At 38.2% G+C, this 25,310-nt stretch overlaps 1 protein-coding gene across 2 annotated transcripts; it reads right to left on the bottom strand.

The window, feature by feature from the left end:
• Positions 1–527: 527 nt before the first annotated feature.
• Positions 528–20,474, bottom strand: rnf145b (ring finger protein 145b). Of its 2 annotated transcripts, none has more exons than XM_066646069.1 (11): positions 20,307–20,474; positions 17,254–17,470; positions 11,204–11,312; positions 9,873–9,964; positions 8,195–8,430; positions 7,845–8,020; positions 7,490–7,630; positions 7,017–7,199; positions 5,944–6,091; positions 4,489–4,845; positions 528–3,326 (listed from the first exon to the last, which is right to left on the bottom strand). In XM_066646069.1, the coding sequence occupies exons 2-11, from the start codon at positions 17,435–17,437 to the stop codon at positions 2,895–2,897; spliced, it is 2,058 nt and encodes a 685-aa protein (XP_066502166.1). In that variant the 5' UTR covers positions 17,438–17,470; positions 20,307–20,474; the 3' UTR covers positions 528–2,894. The 2 variants fall into 2 exon arrangements, with proteins under 2 accessions (XP_066502166.1, XP_066502167.1); XM_066646070.1 differs by having other exon boundaries at positions 17,254–17,461.
• Between the last annotated feature and the right edge of the window lie 4,836 nt (positions 20,475–25,310).

The following is a 25,310-nucleotide window of genomic DNA, read 5'->3' as shown; positions in this document are numbered from 1 at the left end:
GTCAGAAACTTGTAAATAAGTCATGAAAGAAGAAATTCCCAATAAGTTTGATGTGTCACATGACCCTCTTCCCATTGATAAAACAAAAGTTGGATCCAAAATGGCCACCACGGTCCCCATCCATCTTGAAAAGTTTCCCCCCTCCCATATACTAATGTGCCACAAACAGGAAGTTAATATCACCAAACATTCCCGTTTTTTAAAAGTGCATCCATATAAATGGCCCACCCTGTATATATTACATAAATTAATATGAATTATATTAAATTAAACATTTATTTTGTTGCATTAGTGTGTTCTTGAAATGAATAAAAGGTTTTTTCAGTGTTTTGTTCATGTCACCAAAATATAATTTGCACCAAAACACACTGAAATATTGTGATATTATTTTTAGGACATATCGTCCACCCCTAATGACAAATCTGTTTTTTATAAAACAGGATACAATTCATAAAAATTCACTGAATATACATCAGCACATTGTGATCAAAAGTATAAATACATAAATCTCAGAATCCTTTGGTAAGCAATAAACAGTTTATTTTGACATTCAGCATGTTAAAATCTGTTACATGTCTCTTGGAAAAAAGAAAATAATTCACTCTGTTCCAAGTAGCCTACTTCACACACCCTTATAAAAGAAACAATAGGTGGTAAACAACAATACAGTATGTTAAGACAAAAAAAAAAAAACTCTTTCCCAAATTTCCAAACAGTGTGTCACTGCTTTAGGCAGTAATAATAAACAATAATTATAACAAACAAGATGAACAAATTTTGAACTCCAATTTTATCAGTGATTCCTTTTTTTTTTTTTTTAATTTTCCTTCAAAAAAATGTGCAAAACTAAGATGTGGCTAATGTTATTGGTGTTTATGCTTAGTCATACATTAGTTCATGTATTCATCCACACAAACTCACCAATGTCAAAATACTTAATACTGACGAAAGCCCCAAACAGAGCAGTGTAACTCCATTCAGTGTCTTTAGGCTCAATCCCACTTCTACCTGTAGAGGGCACCAAAGTGTTCCCACAAGCCCAAAGGACACGTCATTTCAGTGAATACTGCTTTAACACTGTTCAGCATATAAAAACCACACCCATCAGTCAAAACATTAAGTCACCTCTTTATATCTATACAGTAAGTCCATTCACTTAGATCCACTATTCATTTTGTATTTACAGACTGTACTCTGTTATTCTGCATACTTTATCAGTCCTTTTTCCACTTGCAGAAGTAAAATGGACTGCTAGTGTAGAAACAAGGTGGTGATTTTAATGTTTTGTTTGATGGGTGTATATACATTTCAATGTGTGTATATACAGACATTAAAATAGGGCTGTACCTTATATGCATTGACGAGAAATTCGTGCCAAGAAGAAAAGATTGCAATGCAGCACTTAATGACTGTGCAAAAGCAAATTGGCAGGACATCAGGCTAAACAACAAGACATTGAGTGCAAATCTAACCATGTTTCAGGTGCCTACATAGAGGGCTGCCTTCAGTAATTTAAACATGGTTAAATATGGTACTGATGAGGATTTGTCTTAGGCCCTTGTCCATATGTATCCAGATATTTTTAAAAACCGAGGTTTTTGTTTGCATTTGTCTCCCATTCACACCAAAACTGAATTTTACGTCACTGGAGGTTTTCTAAAGAGGTTGAAAATAAAACAGCTCCTTACTCCCTATAGAGTGAATTACACAAGTCAGAAAACTACAGTATGTTCATTCAGATTAATACAAACAAACAAAATGATCCTTTATTAGAAATATATTATGTACTATTAAGATCTAGAGTCAGCAATTTCATGCGACTTGTGTAGTGCACTAAATAGAGAGCATGTAGTGATTTGGGATTAAACTATAGTTTCTCTCATCTCTACAAGTACTGTGGCCCCCTACTGGAGTGGCACGTTAATGCAGCCGTTCTCAATTTCCAGATACATGTGGGTGGGGCTTTAATTTTGTAACTGAAATTTGGACACAGTGCGGAGCCAGTTGAAATGGGGTAAGCAGGTTCGAGCAGGACATCTTCAGAAGTAAAATGTTATTTTCCCTCCCTTCCGACTTCAAGTGATTGTCTACTGTTAATGCATATTCACCATTTTAAAGACAGCTGATTCCCTCTTCTAGAGGGAAAAGAATTGCTTGAATTAAATCCAGTTGAGCCTTTTCTTGATATCCAAAGTCTTTCACCACTTCCCAATAATAAAAATTCTGGCATTTGGATGTTAACTATGAAATGTAAAATATCTCTACACAGATGGTAAAATCTGTGAATAAGCTTATAGCAATAAACAATAAAGAAACTAGTCTGGCTCAAAGGCAGCTGGAAAAAAAGGGCACTCAAAATTTTCCCAAGATTTTGTGGCACTCTCCAATGTTCCTACAAAACAGACATCTCAGAAACGAGCCCTGGAGGCTGCATCATAGTACCTATCTCTATGACGCAGTTCCTCTGGATGTTTTGCAATCTTTTAAGGAAATCTTAAGTGATGTGCCTTTTAATGTAACAGTTCTCCATTTCAGAATGTTGAACGAGTCTTGAAATGAATGTGGCTCATTGGTAATGCAGAGAAATTGTAGGGACCATTACACCACAGCTTACAGAAATTATGGCAAAACCTCCAATAATTATAAATGTCACCACAATGTGGCATTAAAGCTCAGTCAAAGAGATGGTTTTAAAAATGGACATGTTATGGAACTTGCTATATGAAGATGAATCCCAAGCTGAATCAAGGGTAGATGTTTATGGTGTTTGTGTGTGTGTGTGAGAAAGACATGAAAATGGTGCAGACAGTTTGAGTGTCCGGTTTAACCACTGAGCTCCCATATGAGGGTTCCAGTGATAGTAGTCCAGATAGTCCCCCTGAGCACAGCTCTGCTTAAGAGGAAAGAGGGACACCTGTACTAGAGTGTGGAGCCTGTTCAGCGTCCAGTTCTTCTGTTTGACCTTCAACACTTTCTTTATGCGTCAGTGAGTCACATTCTTCTGATTCCTCTTGGGAATTCTCTGACAACTGCCCTTCAACCTCTGGCTCAGGTGAATATTCAAGGCTTGACTGGGTTTCCAAATTTGGGGAAGACTGTCCAGCTTGAGCTTCCTCTTCTGTAGCCAGCTCACCTGTGGATTCTCCCTGTTCTGTTTCTGGAGAGTTCTGATTAGCTGGTGAAATTTCAGAAGCTGGGGGGGACTGTGTATGGCTCTTGAGCTGACCATGGCAGAGTGGGCAGGTCTCCTGCACATACAACCACTTCTTCAAGCAGCCAGCATGGAAGAAGTGACCGCAAGGCGTGATTACGGCTGACTTCATGTCCTAGACATGGGAGCAGAGGGGGACAACAGATTTAAGCGCTGAAACATGGAGAGAGATGATATTTGACAGACACAAGAAAAATGACTAGTGTTGTTTAAGTTTAGAAGTATTACTACATGCTAAGTGTGAAGTTAGACTTATATAGTTAAGCAGAAGATTCAACCTCTATTAAACTTTAAGGAACTGAGCACAATTTTTTCCACAGTTGTAAGCATCACATTCATGAGTTTTCATAGCAGCAAACAGATTTCATGGGTCTTTCAAGGGAGCAAATGGTCTATAACCGAGTTGTATTAAAAAGGTGCTATATCTGTCATTCTGCCAAACTAAAGCACCGGCATCTCAGACCAAACAAATGCATAACATTCAGTTCTCTGGGCACCATGAGTGGCAGCATTGGGTTTGGTCTGAGACGCTGCTATTCTAGTGCAATGTTATACCATGAGATGTCACACTAGAGCACCAACATCTTAGACCAAAATAATGCATTGTATTTAGTCACACCTCTGATTCCAGTTCATGGTCTCAGGTATGGTGCTCAGAAAGAGAAAGAGTACAAGAGCATGTTCTCTGCATTCACACTATTTCATTCATATTCTCGGTGTGGTGTTAAACATGGATGAGACTCTCAACCAGGAAAGTTCATTTGGTGTTCCAAGACACAAATAGTGCCTCAAAGAAACCCATAAGAGAAAACCTGAGAAAAAGTTGGAGACTCATCACCTGCTATTGTGAATGGGGTCGTAACTCTTTGTCCGAGTGGTATTTAGCTAAAGAATTTGTTTTTTTGTTTTCCCTCAATATAAGAGTATTTGGACAGTCACTTTGAGTAGAACGTATGTCGCTGTCTCGTCTCCCAGAGAATGCAAAACAAAATGTGTGGTAGGAAAAGGTTTCCACAGATTGGGACTAATGAGCATGCACGTAAAATGTCAGATACAGCATCTTTAAATAAATACTGACTGCTAAAAGGTATATAGCTAAATTAGCCTATTTGACTTGCGTTTGAATACATTTAACAGATTTCCAAAAAACACTAACGAAATGACATTGCTGACCATTTATAATTTATAAGATCAGATAAATGTGACAGGCCTTTGACTGAGCCTTTGCTGCTGTTGACACCTGCTATATAACACACACACACATCTCACATACATACCTGATAGCAGATGGAGCAAATGTCGTTATGCTGCTGGAGCTGCAGATTTGAGGCCGTGGGCATGCTCTGGATCTTGTGCACTGCATCTCGGCGAAGTAGAAAGCTCTGCCAGCCCAGCTGTGCCCGCAACCACACGTTGTAATAGGCATGCACCAGAATAATGGTGGAGCCCATGACAGTCCATTCACCAAAGAGCGTCTCTGACACGCCATAAGCCACCACACACAGTGCCACCAGGAACTCCAGCAGCCGATAGGTTCCATTGACGTAATAGATCACCTCATCCATGTTCTCCACAGGAGCCTTGCGGAACTCTTCCACCATAAATAGCACATAAATCAATAGTGTGCCCAGGACCTGAGGGAGAGGGTCGCGGTTTAGAGACAAGGCATACAAGTTAATATAAAGCATCACTACACTCCTGCTTGTTTCTACACTCTGTATTCACTTAGCTCCACTGCCTTTACAGGTCTACAATTACATTTACAGACGGCAGTTAATCTGTTGCTCTGCATGTATTATTTGAATCCTTTCAGGGCCCCTGCACCGCAGGTATGATTTGGGTGGTGGATCATTCTCAGCGCTGCACTGATATTGATGTGGTGTTTCTGTGTGTTGTGTGGATCAGACACAGCAGTGCCCCTGGAGTTTTTATTTCCCTTCAGTGTCACTGTTGGACTGAGAAAAGTCCACCAACCAAAATAGCTAGCCAACAGCGACATGTGGGTAGCGTACTGTGTCCACTGATGGACTACAGGATGACCAACAAAATGTGCAGCAACAAAGTGAGCTACTGTCTATGACCAAAGTGGATCAATAAGGTCCCCACCACTGAGAGTGGACACAGGGTTAAAAAACTCCAGTAGCACTGCTGTCTCAGATCCACTGGCACCAGTGCAACACACCCTAGCACAAAATCAACACGAGTGTCACTGCAGTGCTAAGAAAGAACCAACACACATTACCTGCTCTGTGTTGGCCCTGATCATCCTGAACAAATGAAGCAGAGCAACAGGTTGTAGTTCTACAGTTACAGACTGTACTCAAAGGGTTTCTGTATGGTCAATGGAACAGAGAAAGTGGACAGGGGGAGTAGAAGCAAGGAAGTGGTCATAATGTTGAGACTGATCTGTGTGTATACACATGTATGTAGCAATGTGCAAAATACATTGATTACATGCAGTAAGCACTTATTAATTTATATATAAAATACATAAAAAATAAAAATAAAAAAGTGTCTTCTTTTGAAAAATTACCATCCACAACCTGCTTCTGCTAATACCAAACAAGTTCTTCATGATACATAATCATGTTTAATACCCGTGCAATACCAAATATGTACCTGCCCAGATCCAGTAACATCATACGTGATATATGTAAACAACCATTTCTGTACTCCACCCATGTTTACACTTCAGCATTTCTGTAAGGCTGTAAACGTGGGAGTGTGTGTACCTGTAGTGAGGTTAGAATGCTGGAGGAGATGATGATCAGCAGCCAGAAGTCCATGTGGAAGAACTGGCAGATCATGTAGGACATGTAGGCAGGGAAGACCAGAAGGAATAGGCACAGGCTGACTGCCCGGAAGTGCTTCCACAGGCTCCTAGGGAAGAGGTACAGAGAGAAAGAGATGTATGCTTTGTTTAATGCTTGTGCATTTGTCTTTTTATAATTTATTGTAAGTAACTCTCCCTTAGAGTGTTCCACTTGTAGCAATTGACATTTTATGTAACTGCATACTTCCTTTTTCCAGTTTATTAATAAAAAGGGTTTGTTCAACGTTTCCATTTCTCATTTCATGCATTTAGCCATTTACTCATGACAGTTAGAAATTCTATTTAAAACTTTAATATTGGTATACTGTCTAAAAACTGAAGCTATAAACCCAAAACAGACAGTTGTCCTTTAAATTACTATGATTTTACATGTTTCACTTAGGCAGGGCTGATAGTTACATGATAGTTTCCATGCCCGGGAGGTGGGTAGGAGTGGAGGTGCTATGTATGCAACACACATTTAACACAACTTGTAGGCCCCTGAGCCCAGATATGTAAACAGCAATTACAGTACTCCAAAGTTAACTAGGATTTGATTAGTAGCCTGACCATTGACTAAAGGACATGAACAAGGACACATCAATTTTTCTTTAAAAATGCAATGGCAAAATATGCACTATTTATTTAAAATACAGTTTTGAAATGGTTACAGTGCAACAATGAACCGTATATAATACTACAATCCTAAAGCTGTTTATTTTAAACAGTTTACGGTTAAGTAAATGATAGAATGTAAATACAAAACAGAAAACAAAAAATATATAGCTTACTTCAGAAAGTGACCATTCAATTCCATTAACATAATTTAATGTGTGAGCAGGAACACAAGGCTCAGCGGACCAATCACAACAGCTGCAGTCCATGTCACATGGTTAGATGTCCGGCGGAGGTGCATGTCAGGCTACGAAGTAGGTTTAACGTAGAAGTATAAATTGGGCAAGGAAAAAGGAAAAAGAAGAGGAGAATACTCACTTGTCCCTGGAGGCCCCTAGTGCCAGCACTATGGGGTCAGCAATCTCCAGCATGGACTGGAGAATAGAAGCAACCACGATGAATAGGATGATGCTGAGAAGGAAAGCCCGATGGATGACCTGGAGCTCAATCAGTCCAGTTTGTACAGACAAAATCAGAAGAGTAATGCCCTCTGTCATCCCCCTGAGAGAAAAAGCGGGAGCAACAAATAGAGAGGGTGAGACAGATAAAACAGAGAGGGAGGAGCAAAATAAATAAACACATTTAAAACCTGATTCTGATTCTATCTTTAGTTATTAGTTTGAATTCAACTTTGGTAATTATGTTTTATGTTATCACCTTTCAGCTTTTCTCATTTGACATTCAGGTAAAGCACTAAAATCCACATGTTGCTTCATGAAATGTGCTCTATAACCTGACTTTGGATATGGCAGAAAGTAGTATGCTTTCTTTAGCACAATGGCAGAGCTTACCTGTGCATGGCATTGTCATTCATAAAGGCTCGGTAGCCTTGTAGGTAGAACTTGCAGAGTGTGAGGACGCCCAGCGCCACAAAGGAAACGGTGAAGACCAGCCCCAACAGAGAGTATGGCGTACAACAGCACTCTGCAATGCTGCAGACACAGGCATAATATTTACAAGAATCCATACATTCTTCCCCCTGTACTGTAACATTTCTACAATGTTCATAACCTGAACAAAACAAAATGTGGAATAATCACGTCTGACTGACACATGACCTCTTTAATGAGGCCATTATTGACCAGTAAAGGAGATTTCAACAGTGCATTATCAGTATCGTCAGCGCTAGGTTATACATTTTCACACCTGGTGAGAAAGAGGAAGAGCAGCCTCTCGCGAGAAGGTGGTTGATCCCGCGTGCTGAAGTATGTGTAGATCTGCAGTGCAAACAGCACCAGCCAGAAACACATAAAAAGTACAGGCAAGACCAGCTGATTCCACAGAGACATCCCCAGAGCCAGAAGCCCATACACTTCTACGACCTATGGACAGGGAAAAAAAGTGGATGAAGGGTCAGAGAGAAAATAAAGCAAACTATAGAGAAAAGTAATAGTATTCATTACACATTTCAAATTTTAGTAGGTACAAATGTTAGCTTTCACAGTGAGGAATACAAACATTTGAAACATATCAACGATCAGCATGCATTAAAATACCTGTGCTAGCTCTCTGTAGGCAGTCTTGGCCAGGTTGTAGGGCACCAACAGGTTAGTGGCCAAGAAGTATAGCACTTCCAGGCCTGTGAAAATCATGGCAAAGCGGTTGATGAAGACGATGGTTTCCAAGGGGACTAGGCACAGCCTGGCCACCAGGGGGAGCAGGTGAGCAGAGAAAAGCCAAATCTGTTTGGTCTGCATCACACAGGAGCACAGTGTACATACCACCAGCTGACCTGGAGAGGGAACACACAGTTGCTAAATACAGGATTTCCATTACTTTACAAACTCATTTTCCAGGACTCGCCCACACTTCCATTTTACCTTTTACAATCTCTGCTCATCATACAATCTACATAGAATTATGTTTCCCTTCTGTCGCTGGCTCTGGAACTCCCTATCCCCCCTTCCTTCTACCAAAACCCACTCTTTTCAAAATTAAAGAAAAAACAACATTTTTGTTGTTGCCCACATAAGGATAAAAGGATAACCCAGAATATGATTCCTCCCCCCACCCCCAACAGTGGGGTTAAATCTCAAGTATGGTTATAACTGACAAAATGAATGTAAACAGACAGCATTTTTTGTATTAGGTACTAGTTCATGACATTAAAAAAATAAAAATAATGTAAATAAATATACAAATATATCACAAATTGATATATCAACAGCTTGAAATATCTGTCCTTACTGAACAGGATTCAAGTATTGGATCAGGCTCAGATGGCACTTGCCAATCGTAATTTCTGTAATAATTTAATATTAAAATAAAACAGTTTTATGTATCAATGTTCAACACACTGACTAAAATTGAATGTTTGCAAATTGCTATTCTGGAGAATAATGAGAATCATACAGCTTAATAGTACTCCATTTTCACCAAACACAGTATTAGCGCATTCTTTCACATCATAAAATGCATTCTTTTGCTTTCATAAGCTTCCATTATTCTTATGCTTTAAAAATAAATAAATCCCTCATAAGTACATTTAATTCACTAACCCTATTACAAGCAGCAAACATGACTACTCTCTTCCTACAAAATCTAACACGACCATCAGTTATTACTATAAAATTACTACAATTACTAACATTTCGACACAGTTTCCCATGAAAGCTCATGTTCCCAGACCGCTCATTACGTTCTCTGGGCTTATAGGCTCTCTAAACAGAGGGCCTGTGGACAATGCCCATTGATATCCAGTTCCTTTCCTTTCAGGTTTTTGGTGTCTGTTCCATAGTCAAATCTCTTTCAGCCAGTGGTGGGAACTGAACTTCAGTCATCTGAAACCCATTCCTATCAAATTCTCTCTACAAAATGCTCAAAGTACACTTAGGAAATTAGGAGCACAACACAGAGAACCAAACTACTGATTTGTAGTGGTCAGTATGAGCGGGAAGAAGAAAAAAAAAAAGGTACATCATTCACGACTACAATGTTCTGAAAGGTCCACAGGACTCTTGTGCTCTCGTGCTTATGTCATGCTGATAGGCAGTTAGGAGGAAACGTGATAATGCACAAAGAACGACAACAACAATGCTATCATGTCAGGGTTTGAGTAGAGAAATTGTCTGCTATTTTAAATGTGATTCATCTTAAGCTACTAAAACAAATCTCCTGGAGCCTGGGTGAGAACACAATCTAGACTAGCCATAAAACTAAGCAGGCAGGGCTTACCGAGGAGGGCTGTGGTAAAGCGATTTGTGGAGAGTGGGTCCAGGTAAAGAGGCCCTTCATATCCGGAGTCCAGCTCACCACGAACATAATCCCTGAATAAGGCAAAAGGACAATTCAGCAAATCTGATAGAAAACATTGTCTTCCCAAACGTTCTAGAGACATCCATAGATTTTCTGTTTGTTTGTTTGTTTTTGGCACCATCATTATTAAAAAAAATAAATGCATTATCTAAAGCAGGGATTCTCAAACAGTGGAACATGAAGCAGCAAGAGATGGTACATCAAATGACTTCGAATAACTTAAGGAATTTATTTTATTTAAGTGAAAATCTGAAGTTTTCATGTGGAAATTACACAATGTTTCAGTTTTTATAATCATGCCCCAATGAAAACATGTAACATGCTACATATACACAGTAATTTATTAAGTCTAAGGGAATGGGGTACAGGGAGAGAATGCACTTTGAGAAATCCCTGTAAAGAACACCCAGTTTCAGTTGCTTACTGAATATAAACAAAGGCTAGAGACAGACACGAGTAAGTTGGACTTTATTACAAAAAGGGCAAAGGGGAGTTGAGAAAAACAAGCAGAGACCAAACCTCAGAAATACCCTGAAACCCAGAAGGACTAATTCCAGAGGCAATAAAGAAAAACAAAGCGAGAATTCTGTACACGTGAAGACACACTCAAATGAAAGAAAACAATGTGGCTGTTCTTCGCATCATTAGAGTCCTAAAACACAGAGCCGCACCTCCTTCACCTGCTGATACAAGCGAATAGAGCCGCAGTGAGCACCTACTCCAAGTGCTGCGCTATTTTCACCTATTTTCGATTAAAGCACATAACTGATTTTTATTGCTTTCATAAAGCTTATTTACCATAAATTATATCTGCATCATAAGTGTGTAATTGTGTTTAAAACATTCAGTTTAGGCCTAGTTATTTGTATTGTCTCTATAATGTTTAGTAATTAATGCAGAATAATTGCGTAAAAAATGCAGTTTAAAAAAAAAAAAAAAAAAAAAAAAAACAAGATTCTGAAAGAGGAACCAGGGCCTCTCTTGTTTCTGTGGTAACACTCATAAGTGGTACTTGGAGGCTGTGGTTTGATAATGGGTAGTATTTGGTCTACAAAGTTAAGACAACCACTGCAAAGAAAACAAAATTAGGCCCATTACATGCTGAACTCAGCATAAATCAAAATGATTTATGAATGTTTAAAAAAAAAGTCAGATTTTATATGTATATTTACCTTTTTTATTTTTATTATTTTTTTTTTTTTTACAAATCCAACACCATTTGTGTGAGGCCTATTGGATGGTGCACATACCTGGAAAGCTGGTGTCCAGCGAAGAGCAACAGAGCTGTGAGAACGTACAGGTAAAGCCGCACCAGGTGCTGCCGTGGCAGAGTCAGCAGCACCAGGCTGAGGATGTAGCCTAATGAAAGAGAAGGGCAAACCCAAATGATGTGATGGTCAGTAAAACCCACTGGTGCTCAGTACAAGTACATGGCAATGAAATGCAATTAGCACCTACCAGAAGTGCAATGAGCAAAGACAGATGAGTGCAAAAGCAATGCAATAAATATGAACAAAGGAAAATAAACGTACATAAAGATATGTCAAGCATATATATAGCACTAAAAGTATATAATATACATAAGAATATGCATAAATATATATCACCATCTTTTCTGCTTATCCATTTCAGAGTCGCAATAACTATAAATATACAAAGTATAAAATATATGAGACACAATACACATACGAGCAATTGAACATATACATAAGTGAGTGAGAAGTTGTATAGAATATGATACTAACAGCCTATTAATATACAGAAAAAAAATATATGCAACAATGTAACTGTAATTCCTACAACATTCCTGTGTATTGATACATGTACTCTATATGTGAATGCTAAGTAAATAAGTCGAGTGTATACAGGATTGGTGTATGGACAGTTTTTTTTTTAAACCTTGTTACTTCATGTCACTGGTCATATTGGATAAGACCCATATTAAATAGAAAGTCTGTAATCAAAATGTCTCCTGATTTTTTAAATTCCCTTTTACCTTGTATCATCAGTCAGCAAAAACTATGTGCTATTTAGAGATTTCTTTTCTTTATTTACAGAGACTTTCTAATACCAGGTTTCGTTCAGAAACATATAACGACACACTAGGTATTTGCATTGCAGTTGATTTACAATTCATACTAACTTTAACTGATCAATGGTCAAGGCTCCATAAAACTTCCCAATGTCAGCCCTTGACCCGTAGAAAGATATTCACTGTTTAATGGAAAGACAGGGTTTTGTACAGATAGGTACAACATATGTTTACCCCAGTCTGAGGGTACAGTCTTACCACTTTCTTTACAAAACACAAAATAAAAAATAAAATAAACTGATTTGTGTTACATGAAACAACACACAACACTGATGTTTACTGAAATACAGAATGTGTGCAATCCTAAAGCCCTAAGTTTTTATATATTCATTTTGCTTAATCCAATGGCTATACCCAAGTATATTTTTTCTGTGTTAACAGAAGCATATTAAGTATAATAGAAGTAATATAACAATTAATCACAAATGCTTCTGACAATGTTTCATTTAAGAGATGCATTATAATGTTATTAATTATAATAAAAATGTTGAATATATATAAAAAAAAACTCCTCCAATGTCAGTACAATGTTAAGACCTCTGGAGTGAAATATTAAAACAGAATGCTCCAATGAGAAATCTGTAAAGAAGATATAAATGACATTGTGCCTATGTGCTAAAAACTTAAAATATCAGGGCTTCTCCTTCCTGGACTTCCTGGATTATGTTTCAGCAGAGACTGAATGACACAGGAAGGCACAAATACAAACAAACACACACACGGCTAAATAAAGGGCCAAGCACGCAGTTTGTTTCATGTTTACATACAGGCTTTACCATCACGTGAATCTCTTTTCAGTTACTGTTTGTTTGCCCTGTCCCTTCATAGTCATCAATATCTCTAGCAATAGCCAGGGCATCTTTCCACTATGCTGGCACTGCATGCTCTCGGTGCTGCTGTCTGCTGTTGCGCAGACCTGTGTAGTCTGCTTTCCAATCTCTGCTTGACCCCAGTTACTCTCATCACTGTACTCACATCTTCTGAGTACAATGACTGAGGAAGCCCTCTTCAGCTGCAAGTGCTCAGCTCTGTGAGCTCTTCAGAAGTGTCTGCCACAGCTCCAGCATGCTGGAGAAGGCCCGATTTCCCCGCTGCTACTCTGCCCTGCGCGATGGCAGGGAGTGTCCACTTAACTGATGCCAAAAACACAATGCAGCTGCTCTCCACACTAGCACTGCTGTTAACTGCTCCTGTTTTCCTTGGACTTGTTTATTTCCAGGGCCTGTTCAATGGGCCCTCTATTACTGTGCTTCCTTGCTTGCCTTCTGACAGACTATGTTCTGTGTATTAAAGAGTGTAAGTGTCTGTGTTTGTTAATATAACATTTTATATAAATACCATGTATTACTATTATTCAAATTAAAACAAATACCCACAGACACAAGGTAAGGTTGCTTACTAGCATACAAAAAAAAAAAAAAGAGATTCGCTAGAAGGTTCTTTTACATATTAATTAGAGCTATGTATAACCAAATACTGAACTAAGGTTAAGGGAAAGCGATGGGAGGATAGAGACAGTCATTGTTTGTCTAAACAGAGCATGACAAGAATCTTAATGAGTAGATGGGTTGTCTTTTTTTTTTAGGTGAGCAAACATTCGGAACACAAATTGGCAATGGACCTCACTGTGCAGCAGGAAAGCAGAAGGCACAGAGAAAATGGGGGCCAAGACTAAACACTAAAATTATATAAATAGTGTTTCATAAGTGTATAACGCTATCTTAGGGGTCAGACTCACCCCTAACGTTCAGACATAGCCTTCCAACAAGATGAATCTTTCCATCAGCAATTTATTTCAGTCATATCAGCTGACCTGTCTCGCAGAATTTGAGCCAGCCACGTACACAGACAACAATAATTTGTTTTTTAAAATAAGGAACTAGGGTAATACACACACAGCAATTAACTCAACCAACTATTTCATAACTTATTTTTTTCACATTTTCATCTCCAAAGATATTTTACACAACCAAGAGTAACAAGGCATGGGAGAGTCGAGTAAGCTGAAGAAATATTCATTTTCTATTTAATCACACCAACTTGCCTGCCAGTCAATTAAACCAATGACTTCTAGACACAAGCCCCTTCTCTAACCATTAGGCCACTGCTGCATGGCGTCAAGTCTCTCTCTAATCTGTCATAAGTACAGCTCAAACAAGAAATCAACTACATGTTACCAAACTGCAGGTTTAAAAAAAAAACAAAAAAAAAAAAAAAAAACCACCCAATGTGGCTTGTTCAGGAATGCTAGGTTTGCTCTCTCACTGCTCAGAGAAGAAAAATGGAAGAGCGCCCTCCAAACACTGGAAATCATGAAAAGAGAAGATATTGCTTTATTCCTGCTCCATAAATGGATAATATTGACTTACTTTTGTTCTTTCAGATTATTTAAGCAGGAACCCTCCCTAAATTTAGGAGAATGTAAACTGTATGAAAATAAACAGAGCAAAAGCGCTAAAACTAAACAACTAGAGTTACAAACAAGTTCACGTGGTAAATTAAATACTGGACCAAACTTTCACGCAAGTTAAACTTCAGCCACATACAAAGTTTTGTTTCCCCTCAAACAGAACTTTCCACATTAAAACACGCAGAGCTTCTGAATGCTCATAAATCCGAGAGAACTGCAGTTCCCCACAGGCACAGCTTTTTAAAAGATGTTAAAACATAGCTATAAAGACTATAATGACAGCTGTCACTAATACAAGAGTATTAGGGATGTTAAATTATTAGTTCTGATTACAAACACTACAACAAATCATCTCATTCCATATTTGATAAGACTCCACACAGAGTTCCACTACTTCACACCACAGTTCTCAGGGGCATTATATCACTTTAGCAGAGATTGTGTATTCAGCTCATGTGCCGCTGCACCAAGGATTCCTGATTTTATTGGCAATGCTCAATTCTATTTTAAACCATGTGATTTACTCTGCTCTGTCTTCGTTCATGTACTGTGTCATTTTTTCCTTTCATCTATATGGTTTGTCTGATATTTTGTCATTGACATGTTTATTCCAAAAGAAATTAGTACTGTTTGAGAACTGTTTCATCAATAGAATTTGCTATTTTTTCCCCATGTTTTGTGTCATGTTTGAGACAACTAAAAACTTGTTTGCACAATGACTGCACTTTAAAGGAGCTGCAGATTAGGGCTTTGCCATATCTTATTGTTTGTTTTAATATCAATAAACAAATATATATATATATATATATATATATATATATATAAATATATATATATATAAATCAATATTATTAAAATAACCAAGACCCTGAACTGGATAAGCGGTTACAGATAATAAATGAATGAATGAATGAATGAATGAATGAATAATTAAAATTGTGATATTCTGACTTCTGTAATATGGTGTTTATAATGTGTTAATATGTTTATAAATGTGAGTCATTTAGGCATAGCGACAAGTATTGTGGAAAATTGTATAAAATATTTATATGCTACATTGTTTAGTTTTTACAACATAAGCAAATATTTACAAATTTTTATATTTGTAAAACTTTAATAAACTTTAATAAATAATTTAATAAAATTAATATTAGTAACATTTACTTGGTTGCAAGAGTGTTTTCCTGAAATGAATAAAAGTACTTTTCAGTGGTTTATCATATCGCCAATAATAATATTGTAAAAATACCACAAAATAGCATAGTATTATTTTAGGGCCATATCGTCTACCCCTACAGCATACATAAAAATACACTAATGGACAGCATCATTATACTTTTCTTTGGTATTGCTCTTTTTAAAATCATACAAGCTGTTCTGTCTACATCTAAACATTTGTAAAAAGGCTGAAGAAAAAACTCCACCTTTTGTTCGTTGTCTGTCTGTGCTGATAGTAAATGTCCTTCCATAACACTGTGGTGCCACCCCCATTGTGGTGAGAACAAACTCCCTTATTCCACTTAGTATACATAAGTTAGTCTGTGCTTAATCACTACACAACACTGAGAATGAATCATGCAACTACATGTGTGTGCATGACTATTTCTTTTCCTTTTGCTAATAAGTAAAAAGGCCTGCTTAAACAGTATGCAGATTAAATCTGGTACAACAGGAGCACTGCTTGAGGGTAAAATAAAATTTTAAAAAGAAAGAAAAACTAAAGCTGGAGCTCTCTAATCAATGACACAATGGTCAGTCGTGAAAATTTACTACAAACTTGGAGGAAAAGCAGAGATCCGAATCTCCCACTTGACTAGAGCAGCTGCTGCAGCTCAGGCTAAATCTTAATTACAGCAGGCACTGTTTGCTGTCATTTTAATGACAGCCAGATTGGGACGTTTCCTTCATTAAAACTCCTGACACTGCATTTCCACTGGCCTGTTACAGAAGGCCTCCAGCCAGGAAACGAGCTCACACATGCAAAAACACTGCACCAGCAGACACATAGGAAAACAGTAAGTATAATCATACCACAATTAGCGGTGTAATCAACATAAGCAAATTTCATCAAGGCACACAGCTTTAAAAATGCCTCCTCTAAGATGTTAACACAGTTATTGATAGATTTATACAGTTAGCGTTGCTTACAGAAATGAGAGGACAACGTCCTTGATTTCACAGCTAGTTAACAGAATAAACTGTGACCTCTGGCTATCTTCATTTCATTCCGACATCCACATATAATCTCCAAGGTTCATTCACATTTGCTGTTGATGTCTAAGGGTGTGTTCAGACTTTAATTCATTCTGGAAGTAATTCTGATTCTTTGGTCTGGACCAAATGATACACTGTTACATTTCAGTCCTGGTTTGATTCAAGTTCACACAGGCACGTTTACAATCAAACCAAAGTATGTCGCAAAAAAATGACATGTGATGCACGCATGACTCTTATTTGGCGAGCCAGTCGTCAGAGTCATCAGCTGGGCTTACTACACTTAACACAATATTTGGGGGTAATTTTGCAATAATGAGTCTTGGCATTATGCCAAACAGTGTAATGGACCCAGTCCAGTCCTCAGTGAGTCCCAGTGCGCTTGTTAGACGCACACCAGAGTTCACACTTACTGTAATGAACTGCACTATGAGAGCAAATCCTGGTACGATTCTTTTAATTAAAGACTGACAAGTCTAAATACAACTAACTGAAACAACTAACTTTACAGCCAAATCTGATCGAGTTAACTTCAAAGTAATCCCACCAATCTTGGTTAAACCCAGTAACTTTCCATTACTTACCCACATAGTGCAGATAGAGGGCCAGGTACTTGTACTGGAAAAGTGGGTTGTTGTTGAGGCTGCTCCTCTGGACCTTCTGGAAGAAGGAGCTGACATCCCAGCGGTACAGGACCTCCAACAACATGATGCTGGGCACACGCAGACCCACATTTAGTACTGCCTCCATTCGGGCCCTCATTGCCATGGCTGCTGGGGCACAAATAGCCCTCTATACCAGCTTAGTTAGAATATGAGAGAGAGAGAGAGAGAGAGAGAGAGAGAGAGAGAGAGAGAGAGAGAGAGAGAGAGAGAGAGAGAGAAACTTCAATATAGCTGAAAGAACGGCTGTAATAGTTGTGGTCAATGCTCTTTAGAGGGATACAGCACATCACAAAAACCAGGCAATGGGCACTGTACACATGGATGATAAAGTCATCTTGACACGTCAGTTCTGTTTATTCAACCTTCAAATGCTATTGTATTGTTTGAACACCAAAGTTCACCATCGATTTATTAAGCACCAGTAAACCACACACCACTCCCACATTCTTAAGCTTTATTTGTGGTTTAAAATGGTTCCCTTTCAGCAATGGAGTCCAGTGAAAGGCGATTACGAGATTTCTGAAAATGAAAAACTATCCTAGTTAAGGATCAAGGCAAAGTGCCTGAGGGTTTAAAGACTGAGCTATAGTCTGTCAGCATGTTCTCAAAATCTTGATTAAGATTTTAACACATCACTTGTGTTTTTAAGATATGACAGATGTTAAAATGCACACTTTATAACCAATGAGGCTTTAACATTATTTTGTTCCTACAATTAAAATAAAGGACAGTGCACACCATTTTGAGTTATGGCACATCAATTAAGGTGGTGAAGCCACTACAATAGCACTTTATGTTCAAAATTCAAACATCAGTTTGCAGACAATTGCAGAGAAATTGTTTACAAAAACAATTAAATAAAGTGTTCAAATATTGTTTAGCCTATAAATTTAGTTAAAGGGCTGAATCACTGATCATGACCAGGACCATGAACAGTGCATCTCATTAGGATCATGGATTCTATTAAATACAGTGTTAAAATTATTTGCACATCAATGCATTCAGATTTTCTCTAGGCTACATTTTGCTCATCATCTCAACTTTTCTGGAAATGAGGTTTGTTAAAGGTCACAGGAGTTCATGTGGCACTGGAATGTATCTTGATTGATTATTCAGAGTCACGTTTGAGCATGTGTATTACTAAGACAAAACAAAAATAGGATGGAGTAGAATATAAAGCACAAGATATAATATAAAAATCCTCTTATTGCATTAAACCACAGTCTTCATACACAAATGGTGTAGCATATATTTTAGAGAACTGTGAAAAAAGCTAATTTTTTTAAGATCAGTATCAGTGTAATTATTATTATACTTGGAACAATGTTCGGTGTTCACAAATCTCTCTGAAATACATTGCAGTTATTAGGAGGGCATTGTTATATGACACTATTATTTATGGTGAATATTTTACAAAATACATCAATGTCTACAGATATATAAGCAAACATTTAAAACGGTGTATTAATCTTACAGATCTGACATATTTATTTGTTCTGTTCTTTGCTTAAATCTAATGAAGTTCTGCACAGTGCTATAAACGTTCGTTCAAAACGCGAACCGCTGTTATCAAAAGCTCTGATTATGAATTACAGCTTTATTTTAACGGATGGGGGCAAAGCTACACACGTTTGAGCGCTGCTAACAAAAGATGAACAAGTTTGTGAGAGCTAACCGTGCAGCAAATGAGTTTTCACAAGCCCCAACTAACAAAGGGAAAACAAGAAAATATAATGAGGCATATCTCAAAGCAAGCTCATACCAGTCACTGAAGAGATGAGGGGATTAAATGTATCATTTTGGCAGAGCAGCAAAATTTTTGTTCAGGGAAGCAATTAGGTGCAAATATGTTTAACAATGACAACTGATGTCAAGCACAATCGTTTTATTTTAGTTTTTTCTATTAGTAGTTTTGTATGAATGTATAAATTCCAGTGGAGCTTGGGAGAAGTGTACGTGTCAATGTGGGCGCAGAAAACGTTTGGGAACCACTTGCTTTAACCTGGGTGCATTATGCATTTCACTTTTAAACTAATCTGGAGCATGAAGAAAATAACATACATCGCAGTTGTCTGGATCTATGAGTATAGTGTATATATAAAAACAACACTAACATATCGACATTGCAATAATGGGGCATTATTTCAATGAACTAAGAAATACATACCGAAGTAGAGATCTCTCTAAAACTAAACAGCGATGTCATGGTGTGTATAGGACGGTACATAAAGTAAAGCTGTACTAAAGGGATCATTGTGCATTGGTTGGTGTAAGTCGAGTTCTTTGCACTCTTTCGCAATGTTTAAAGAACACCTTTCAAATCTGTAACTGTAGAGGATTCAGAGCTGCTGTCTTCACGAAGAGGGCCACAACAATGCACTTAGAAAGGAATTCAACACTTAAATCTTGTTTTGGTGTATAGATCATCAGAGAGTTTTTCCAACTCTTAAATAACACCGCACTTCTATAATAAAGCCCAAACCAGTACAACTAACCCTACAATTGTTAAATAATACTTTCCGGCTTTTTAAAAAGTTATACCCTGGCAATCACTTCAAGACAGGAATCTATCAAGTGCGCATTAAAGAGCCGTTAAGGTTCAGCTCTTTCACAGTTCTCTGGATTAACATTTGGAGATTAATTCCACGTTCAGATCAGCTCAGCAGCACTGCGGGGAAACTCCTGACCGACAGTAACCCGCCGTTGGGGCGAAGGGAGAACGGTGGTGTCCTGTGTGGGCGAGTAACTATAAGAAATGAACACTAAATGCAGTCAACTAAACAACCCGGCGTCTCTGTGGAAATGTATGTGCTGCTTCTCAAGGTCACGGACCATAAAACAAGTCTGTAACCGTACGCTGTTCTCGGCGAGGCCCTCGGAGAGAGAGCAGCGTGTTAGCTGTTAGCGCTGGCGCTGAGGAATCTCTTCTCGAAAAGACGCCCCTATTTCTAACCATTTAACTCAATACTCACCCAACAGGGCTTCACTTGACGGAGTTCAGTTCACTCTTCGTATACTTCTCTGCCCCAGCATCGATCATTTTAAAACAGAAGTGAGGAGGAATTGGTCGTTTACTAGCAAACTTTCAGCAGAACACAACAACACACCACCCCCCGTTCACACCACCTGGCAGCCATTACGAGGAGCGGAGATCTGCTGCGCATGCGCAGGTTGCCTCTCGGAGACTCCACTCAACCCATCCGCCATTACATTAAAAACACCTCCTTGTTTCTATACTCACTGTACACTCTCTCAGCTCCAGTTATGATACAGGTCACTCTGTAGTTCTACAATAACACACAGTGGTACATCTGTTGCTCTGTATACTTTGTTTGTCCCTCCTTTTACTCTATTCCCCAACAATGCCCCCACAGAGCAGGCATGAATTGGGTGGTGGATTCTCAGTGCTGCATAACACTAACGTTAATGTGTGTTGTGCTGATACATGCAAATCAGACACTCCCCAGCATTACACACATTAACACATCACCATGTCCGTGTTTCTGCAGCACTAAGTATGATCCAATAGACAAATCTGTGGGGATCCTGAGCATTGAAGAGCAGGGTAAAAGTGGCCTAACTAATTATGCAGAGCAACAGATGGACTACAGTCTGTAATTGTAGAAATATAGAGTGGAGCTGAGAAAATAGTGAGTGTAAAAAACAATGAGGTTGTCATAGTGTTTTGGCTGCTCAGTGTTTGTGAATAAAAAATGTGCTCTGAAATGAAATGATGCAGGTTTTAGTCTTTTGAGGGATTAAATTATGGTTTCGGCAGATTTTAGTTTACCTTTCAGCACATCAAACTGCTGGGTTTGGATTAGTTCATGAGGAGGACCTTTGTATCTAATTAAACAATTCAAATATCTCTTCAAGCTCTTAGATCTGGACTGTACTAAAACTACAGGTCACACGCCCTTTAGCCCACCCAAACTTACTGCTGGTGCCTCATCTTCATTTATCACCCTCAGAATTGTCAGGTGCCCTCCCCCCAGTGCCCACTGCGAACTGTCACTGTAGTACAGACTGGCCATCTTTCAAATCTCCTACACCGCTGGTGTGTTCAAAACCAGACTAGCCAAAGAGATGTTTTTTTACTTATTTTCTGGTTGGCAGTATCACTCCTCCACTGAAATAAAAATATAACATTTTATAAAACTATTTATTGTATATTATATTATTTTATAAAACTAAAAATAATTTAGTTTAATTTCTTTTAAAAACTAAGAATGGTTCATTTATTAAATATGTTGATTATTATATGAGGGGCAGCAGGTGGTGTCACAGTCACACAGCTCCAGGGACCTGGAGGATGTGGGTTCGAGTCCCACTCTAGGTGACTGTCTGTGAGGAGTTTGGTGTGTTCTCCCCGTGTCTGCGTGGGTTTCCTCCCACAGTCCCAAAAAAAACACACGTTGGTAGGTGGATTGGCGACTCAAAAGTGTCCGTAGGTGTGAGTGAGTGTGTGTTGCCCTGTGAAGGACTGGCGCCCCCTTCAGGGTGTATTCTCGCCATGCGTCCAATGATTCCAGGTAGGCTCTGGACCCACCGTGACCCTGAACTGGATAAGAGCTTACAGATAATGAATGGATTATTATGTGATTTGTCACAAAATTGACTTCGAAGATTTAGAATTTTTTTAGGCTTAAAGAGTCTAAAAAGAGAAGAATGACAGAAAAAAATAAACAGCTATAGTAATAATAATAATAATAATAAATATAATTAGTTCAATGTATATAGCACTTTTCATTAACTCAAGTATGCTTTATGCTATGATTAGCGTAGGGAAAATTATGAAGGACAGAAAAATTAAAGAGAAACGTTTTGAGCAGAGAGTTGAAGTGTGACAGAGTTGAACACTTATGAAGTATAGGAGTTAAAGAGTTCCAAAGTTTTGGGGCAGAGAAACTTAAAGATCTGTCTGCCATAGTAGAGTCTAAAAGAAGGACTGTGAGTCATGAATTAGACGATCTAAGATCATCACTGAAAGATATTTAGAAGTAATATTGTAATAAAACTGAAAATCTGTTGCTATAAGATTAGAGGGTTGTCTTAATATTTGATTAAATATAATGTATTGGGACCGAAACAGACGTCGGTAGGTGGGTTGGCTACTCAAAAGTTTACATAGGTGTGAGTGTGTTACACTGTGAAGGACATGGCGCCCCCTCCAGGGTGTGATCCCGTCCAGCGCCCAGTATTTTAATTTACGACTCTTTTGGCGAGACATCCTATATTATTATGAAAATAATCGAAAACTCCTTCAATTTCAATGTGGCTCCGTGATGTTATAAAATAAAATAAAAAGGCAAAATTACTGCATTGTATTTTAAATGGAACCATTTTCTTTCATATTTAAATTCACTCCAGATAATGCCATCTTATGTATATTTCTTCTCCATTTTTAATTAATTATTAATTTATGTAAAACTGTTAATTGTATTTATTTTTGTTCATTTATTTCATTATGTATATGTATGTTTGTGGGTGTGTGTGTGTGTGTGGGTTTGTTATTGTGTGGGTGAAAATATGAAAACGTTTTTCTTGTGGAAAAAAGTAAAATAATGTCAATGGGCAGCACAATTTGCCAGAAGCCCCATAATGCACAGAGACTGATAGTGAAAGACCCTTTTTTGGGAAGCCTTTTTGAGACAGTCTCTCATGATTGAAACTATGTAGGATACAGCTAAAATGCTTTCTTTAAAAGCTGTTAGTGACACTTCAAGCTATTGAGAAAAAGTCTCTAAATATACTGAAGCTTTTAGAAGGGGAAACAATTACATGTTTTATCTTACTTATTAAGCAAATAAGCACCATAGGAGTACAAGAGGTTTTTGGTCAAAATACCACAAGGATCAAAGAATGCAACATTTTGTCCCCCATAAACATCCTGTTCAGAATGACTGATTTCAATGCCTGTTGAAAATAAACCTCCCTTATTCCGCATGAAAGATAACTAATGGGAGGATCTAGAAGCAAAACACTAGATTTTAACCATTTTTGCTCAGTTCTCTTTCTTCTCCATAACATTTTCTCTGTTTTTACTCAGTGTGTGCTCTTTTCATAAGACACTGCTCAAAATCAGACGGGCAGCTGAATCCCATGTTTTCAAACCCAAACAGTTTGAGTTGCTTTATTTCAGTGTGTGGGTTGGCAGAAACTCCAGATCCCAAATTGTATGTGCTAATGCACTTAAATGTTTGTGTTTTTTTCATATGTCCCCTGGAATATATAATATATGACAAAGTAATCGACACTAGTTAACACAGCATTATTTGCCAGTTAGAAAATTAGCAATATTCTCTTACATTTCAGCTACAATGGTGATAAAATGGATTGATTACCTGTCATATTATGAACGGCAGTAACTTTTACCCAATTCTCCATTATGACTGGTGGCTGTAGTGCTCATCCGCGCTATTGTATTTACTTTGAAAATCCAATAGATGGCGCTGGTAGAATAGTGAATGGGCATTTGCCAAATACAGGAAGAGTGATATCAGGTAAATATGGACGCTATGACAAGCCAAACTGACTCACTCTGCTGGGTGTAAATAATGCCACATAGGCAACAGTCAAACCATCAAGATGGACCACCACTCCTCCATTTGCCATTATTGAATTAGTTAGACAGGATTTGATATTATTCAAAGAGGTCTGTTTTGCCTCTATTAGGGGTCTCTGCAAAACAGTGTATGTGAGTGTATTCCAGCCATCCAGTCACAGTGGACATGGCTCTATTGTGTTTTCTTCACAATGTAGCTACAGGTGTTGAACATCACAAAGTCTGTACTAAATTTATCTTAAGTCATGTTGTCAACTTGGGGTGGCACGGTGGCGCAGCAGGTAGTGTCGCAGTCACACAGCTCCAGGAGCCTGGAGGTTGTGGGTTTGATTCTCGCTCCAGGTGTCCTCCAGGGGCTCTGGTTTCCTCCCACAGTAAAAAAAAAACACATGTTGGTAAGTGGATTGGCGACTCAAAAGTGTCCATAGGTGTGAGTGAGTGTGTGTGTTGCCCTGTGAAGGACTGCCGCCCCCTCCAGGGTTGTGCCCAATGATTCCAGGTAGTCTCTGGACCCACCGTGACCCTGAACTGGATAAGTGGTTACAGATAATGAATGAATGAATGTTGTCAACTTCAGCTTCAGCACCTAGAGCCAAGAGGTTGAGAAAGCATGAGGTCATAGATCACTTGCACCATTCTAGCAAAGCACAGGCTTAGTTCTGTTGGAAATACAGCAGTATCCTCATTTTGGTTTGTGCTTTTAAATGTTTGGAGTTCTCTCTGCTTTAAAAAAAATCCAGATTAATCTGCCATAAGCAGAGAGAGAGAGAGAGAGAGAGAGAGAGAGACTACCATATCAGACAGAGACAATAGTTTTCTTCTGAATTTATTCTTCTGAAGTTTATTACTTTCGTGAGCATTGCCTTTAAAAGAACACTATGTCAATTTTTTACCTTAAAGTTACAGCTTCAAATTCACTGCAATGCTCCACTGGCCTGTAATACACGAAGAACATCTGTGATTTCTACTCTGGGCTCAGCACTGCAGGAACTGCACTATGTATCTTTTGGAGGGAGTACAGTTCTGTACAAAAGAATTACAGTAAAGGGTGCCCCAAGAGCAAACAAACTTTTTAAGCTAATTTACAGAAAACTATTGCTGAAATGCTGAAATGAAAAAGGCAGATGTCACTAAAAGTGACTCACTTTTTTTATAGTAACTATAGATTTTTACATGTACATATTAATATACATGGCAGATATGCAGGATGATGTAAGGCAAAATGGTAGCAACATAGTACAAAAATAGATCCATATAAAATCATAGGGGTGGTTTTGAATGCAAAAATAAGACCATATTTGTGATTTAAACCTCACAACTGTCACTGTCACCACAAGGGGATCTCAGCAGGTTTCTCTGTCATTTTCTAGTGCAAGTCTTTGTTTACAAACCAGCCACTCTACAGTGTAGG

This window comes from Hoplias malabaricus, chromosome 15 (genome assembly GCF_029633855.1).
Source record: "Hoplias malabaricus isolate fHopMal1 chromosome 15, fHopMal1.hap1, whole genome shotgun sequence".
NCBI lineage: Eukaryota > Metazoa > Chordata > Actinopteri > Characiformes > Erythrinidae > Hoplias > Hoplias malabaricus.
Note: the sequence above shows the minus strand (reverse complement) of the source record. Positions and strands in the feature narration are given on the sequence as shown.